We start from the raw sequence: 4,791 nt of genomic DNA, 5'->3' as shown, positions 1-4,791 counted from the left end.
TTTTCAATTGTGACTTTACATCTCACAGTAGTTACTTCAAATTTTGCAGTTGATTGTGACTTTAATTTTTGTTATTGCAACTTTATATCTCACAGATGCAACTTTATTTTTCTTAAAGGGGTCATATGATGTTGCTAAAAAGAACATTATTTTGTGTATTTGGTGTAATGAAATGTGTTTATGCGGTTTAAGGTTCATTTCGCTTTCACAACGAAACACAGCGTCACACACGGCAGGCTAGAGTCAGCGGAGGCCGGCTTGAGTGAGCGGCGACGGGTGGGCTTGCGGCAACCACATGTGACGACCCCGGGCTGGACTCCGCTTCGTCCACGGTGAAAGCCGATCCGGCGATCCACAGCACGAAGTTGATGTATTTCCTCAGCGACCAGCACGGATCAGCTCCAGGCATGACGAAGCGGATATCGTCCTCTTTTGGAAAGCCAAACAAAGTAGTTTCTACTACTTCTACTACTAGTTATTCACAGGCAAGATCACTTTAAAATATTTAATCAAGAATCATCAGAGAATAAACAATATAAAGATGCAGATACTTTCTAAATGCACCCAAGTCATTCAGACAAAATCATATATATTAATTATGCAGGTTAGGTATTACACTATAGATCAATTAGTATAGTCTATAAATATGGTGTCTATAAATTTATGTCTATCATGCAAGTAGCAGTCCTTCTATTTAACAAATGTTGTGATAGACGGAATTGGTGCCATCTGGACTACAGGAGCAACTGGTGCCGCACCGATCACTCCAACCGACTGCTGTGAAGTGATAACTTGTGGTTGCCATTGGAATGGGCTGAATCACTGGATGTGTGGTCACTACAGTGACAGTTTGCTTGTGTGCTTTGATTTCTCTACTCATCTGACACCACGAACACCAGATACAACAGCAAGTCACCATGATGTCCTCACAGATACTGCCCTGTTACAACACATACAAACAATGATTGTTTTGTAGCCCTCTCTGATTCCATCTTTCATTGGTAGAGGGAAAGGAAAAACTCACCCCAATATCGTATTTGTGGCGAACTGCCACCCTCATTCCGAGAGACACAGGCGGCACACATACTGGAACCCCAAAAGCCGCCATGATACCTGGGCCGAATATGTCCAGCAGAGGCAGACAGGTGCTCTCCCCAAAATCCCCAGTGGTGGTGCAGGTAAAGCAAGGAAAGCACCAGAACCCATAGCAGCCTGAGGACCAATATATGCTTTAACACTTTATTTTAAGGACCAGTTCTCACTATTAACTAGTTAGCATGCATATTTCTAGCACATTACAACTTATAAAGCACAAATTAATGCCTTATTCTACATGACCATATTTTAGGTATAAACATACCCCATACCTAAACTTAACTACCTTACTAACTGTTAATAAGCAGCAAATTAGGAGTTTGTTCAGGGAAAAATCTTAGTTAATAGTGAATGTGTGTTCCCAAAAAGTGTTACCAAAAATACACATAATGTGAAATTATCATTTTTAATGAACTGTAAAAATGGACCTTTAATACTTACTTAAGTATGTAAGTATTATGTAAATACTTACATACTTATAAGAATTCATGTCCTGGCAACAGTCACATATTCCTGAATTCCAGCCGCTCTTTTGAGGTTTCTGCACAATTACAGTCGTCATTGTGATTGGACTTTTCTGATATGGAAGGATGACAAAGAAAGGAGAGTTTCTCACTGATCCTAGTGGTATATTTTATTTTAAACTACCATCTTAATTTGAACTTGAAAATATGCACTGTAAACTGAATCTTACAAAAATAAACAAATAAATAAATAAATAACTCATTACGTGCAATTTGAGACTCAACTCAAATTGATGAGTTTTCCGGAAAGCTTAGATTGTAAAGAATTTTGTTATATTTTGTATAATCTAATGAGTTACAAACAGTCTATTGAATTTAGGTTTAGAAATTCAAGAAATTTTAATTGGTTATTATTCTTTTAATATAAGTCATATTATTATTTTTTCATACAGCAATGCATGCTGGGAACTATTGGACATTATTTTGTATGTGTTGGTATGCATTCATGCCACCTTTTACCATATTCTTCAGAATGAAATGTTTGTTCAAATTACCCTGTTTGGCAAGTGTCTCTGTGTGTGTGTGTGTGTGTGTGTGTGTGTGTGTGTGTGTGTGTGTGTGTGTGTGTGTATGTGTACGTGTACATGTGCGTGTGTGTATGTTAATTCATTCTCTGAAGCAAACACAGTATCTACTGTAAGAAATGTCAAATTCAATCCAAAAATCTTTGTTAGCAACTTGTTTCCACTAGCTGACCAAATTATTTTACTTTCAGTTAAAAAACAATGATATACCTTATCTCTGATGTAGCTGCCAGTAATGCCTAAACCGGTTCCTCTGGGTTTGAGGACAGTGAATGAATGTAGAACAAAGATCATAAACACATCAAAACCGACAATTGCAAAGAACTGGCGAGGTTTCAGTTTCATTTATTTTAAAATGTACTACTTAGTAAACCACTTATTATCTTCCCAATTATTCTGAGTTGTGATCAGAGTTTTATCACTAAACCTTTCATTCAAAAATCATGTCATTAAATACTTTTTTTAATTCAAAAGAATATGAAATTCAAACACAATTATAAAGACAACTTGTATTTTAATCTTACAAAACAAAACAAACAAAAAAGAGAAAACTATTCATTCATAAATATTCCATTTTGTGTAGCCTGCAGCTCTGTGTACATTCTGACAAAATAAGACTATATCTTTCAAATTCATCATACAGACAGATGATTTACTCTGCTGTGACTAATATATCATTATCAGTGTACACAAATGGAATAAATATAGCATTTCGCATCCAAGTAGTAGACAAACATTTCAAAAGACGAAACATAACAAATTGTAAAAACAATTATTTTCAACCCATTTTGACATGTCACCTCATCACATTTTAAAAAGACACAGAGTGTAACTATACATTTGTTTTAATTGCTGGAAGAAAAAAAAGAAAAAGAAAAGCTAAGAAATGGCTTACTCTTTCTAGCACTCCTTTTTCTGTCATAAGAAAGCAAAAGTGAGCGTATTTATACATGTGAGATTTCAAAGAAAACAATATAATTAATTAGCCACACACACACGCACAAAAAGAAAAATGCAGCTAAACCTGAAGGCATGTCTAAAGAAGTGAGTAGGTCTGAGTAGAGAAAAGGTATGTCTGATTCAACATGAATGGATGTGATGGAATCTCTCCACTTCTTTCTCATTGAATTCTACAAAAGAGACAGAAAATTGCACTGTTCCACATGTACACTCATATACTTCAATGAAAAATGATATTAAATGATAGTGTCCAAAACATAACAGTATAAGAACAATAAATCATTTTTAATTAACATTTAATGACCATTGTATGTAAACTGTAATGTAGAGTTTAGCTTCTATTTGGCAAAATAATTTTATTGTAAAATAATTCTTAGCCCAAAGTTTTCCTGTCCACCATGATATGCGAAATATCTGTGCCATAATGTTATTAACTGTTGAATTGCAAACACAAACACATTTAAATTGTAAAGTAATTTGTCTATATACTACATACAACCACTTCAATTACAATTAAATGCTTTTTTTTTTTTTACAAATCTCATCCTATTTCCATTTTTGAAGCACACTGCACACTGTAAACGTGAAAGCCGCATATAACTGTATTTATCCATTTATGCCTGTACACAGTTCATCAGTTTTCTTCAAAGTTGTGCTCACATCTGCTATGTAAGACTCAAAGTTATTAACAGACAAAGTCAAGAATCATCATTGTTGAAGAAAACAAGACTTCTAGAACAATCTCAGTTTTTATTAAATCATTAAAAAATAATAATTTGAATAAGTCTGATTCCATAAATCAAACAAGAAAAAAAAACAAAACCTATAAGGTAAACAATATAAACATATTTTCCAAATGCACCCAATTCATTCCATTCACACAAAATCATTTATATTGATTAAACAGGTTAGCTATATGGATCACTTGTGTGGCAGACCTGCAGTGAACTTCTACATAGCAAAAGGCGGGACACCAGTCTTAATTGGGCCCATCTGGACTGCAGGACCAGCTCCTACTGGTGCGGCGCCGATCACTCTCGGCTGCTGCATAGTGACAAGTTGTGGGTTGACTGCCATTGGAACTGGTTGAATCATGGGATTTCTTTGCAATATTCTGACAACTTTTTTGCGTGCTTTGATTTCTCTACTCATCTGACACCAAGAACACCAGATACAACAGCAAGTCACCATGATGTCCTCACAAAGACTGCCCTGTTGCAACACATACAAACAAATGATTGTTTTGCGGCCCTCTTTCTTGTATCGGTAGAGGGACAGGAAAAACTCACCCCAATATGATACTTGTAGCGAACTGCCACCCTCATTGCCAGACCCACAGGCGGAACACATAGTCCAATTCCAAATGCGGCCATGAGAGCTGGGCCGAATATGTCCAACAGAGGGAGACAAGTGCTCTCTCCAAAATTTCCTGTGGTGGAGCAGGTAAAGCAAGGAAAGCACCAGTATGCATAGCAGCCTGAGGACCAAAAATGCACATAATGTGATATAATTTGCATCTAATTCTAATGAACAGTAAAAAAAAAATGGATCTGTAATATTTATTATAAGGCCTTCAAGCATACTTACAAGAATTCAAGTCCTCACAACAGTCACATATTCCTGAATTCCAAGCTTCCATCCCAGCCTTGCCGAGAGGCTGCTGCACAACTACAGTCGCCATAATGACT

The 4,791-nt window shown here is 36.1% G+C and overlaps 1 protein-coding gene across 1 annotated transcript; it reads right to left on the bottom strand.

Moving 5' to 3' along the window:
- Positions 1-3,969: 3,969 nt before the first annotated feature.
- LOC107676003 (cornifelin homolog B-like) lies at positions 3,970-4,791 on the bottom strand. Its single transcript, XM_016470517.1, has 3 exons — positions 4,691-4,791; positions 4,393-4,580; positions 3,970-4,315 (listed from the first exon to the last, which is right to left on the bottom strand). The coding sequence occupies exons 1-3, from the start codon at positions 4,782-4,784 to the stop codon at positions 4,055-4,057; spliced, it is 543 nt and encodes a 180-aa protein (XP_016326003.1). The 5' UTR covers positions 4,785-4,791; the 3' UTR covers positions 3,970-4,054.

This window comes from Sinocyclocheilus anshuiensis, unplaced genomic scaffold, assembly GCF_001515605.1.
Source record: "Sinocyclocheilus anshuiensis isolate Anshui unplaced genomic scaffold, SAMN03320099.WGS_v1.1 scaffold2012, whole genome shotgun sequence".
Classification (NCBI taxonomy): domain Eukaryota; kingdom Metazoa; phylum Chordata; class Actinopteri; order Cypriniformes; family Cyprinidae; genus Sinocyclocheilus; species Sinocyclocheilus anshuiensis.
Note: the sequence above shows the minus strand (reverse complement) of the source record. Positions and strands in the feature narration are given on the sequence as shown.

Excerpts from the sequence above, each read along its gene's own strand:
- LOC107676003 (XM_016470517.1), bottom strand. The coding sequence starts at position 4,784 with ATGGCGACTGTAGTTGTGCAGCAGCCTCTCGGCAAGGCTGGGATGGAA. Across the intron at positions 4,581-4,690 it reads TTGTGAGGACTTGAATTCTT|GCTGCTATGCATACTGGTGC; the intron begins GTAAGTATGCTT and ends TTTGGTCCTCAG. Across the intron at positions 4,316-4,392 it reads GCTACAAGTATCATATTGGG|GGCAGTCTTTGTGAGGACAT; the intron begins GTGAGTTTTTCC and ends GTGTTGCAACAG.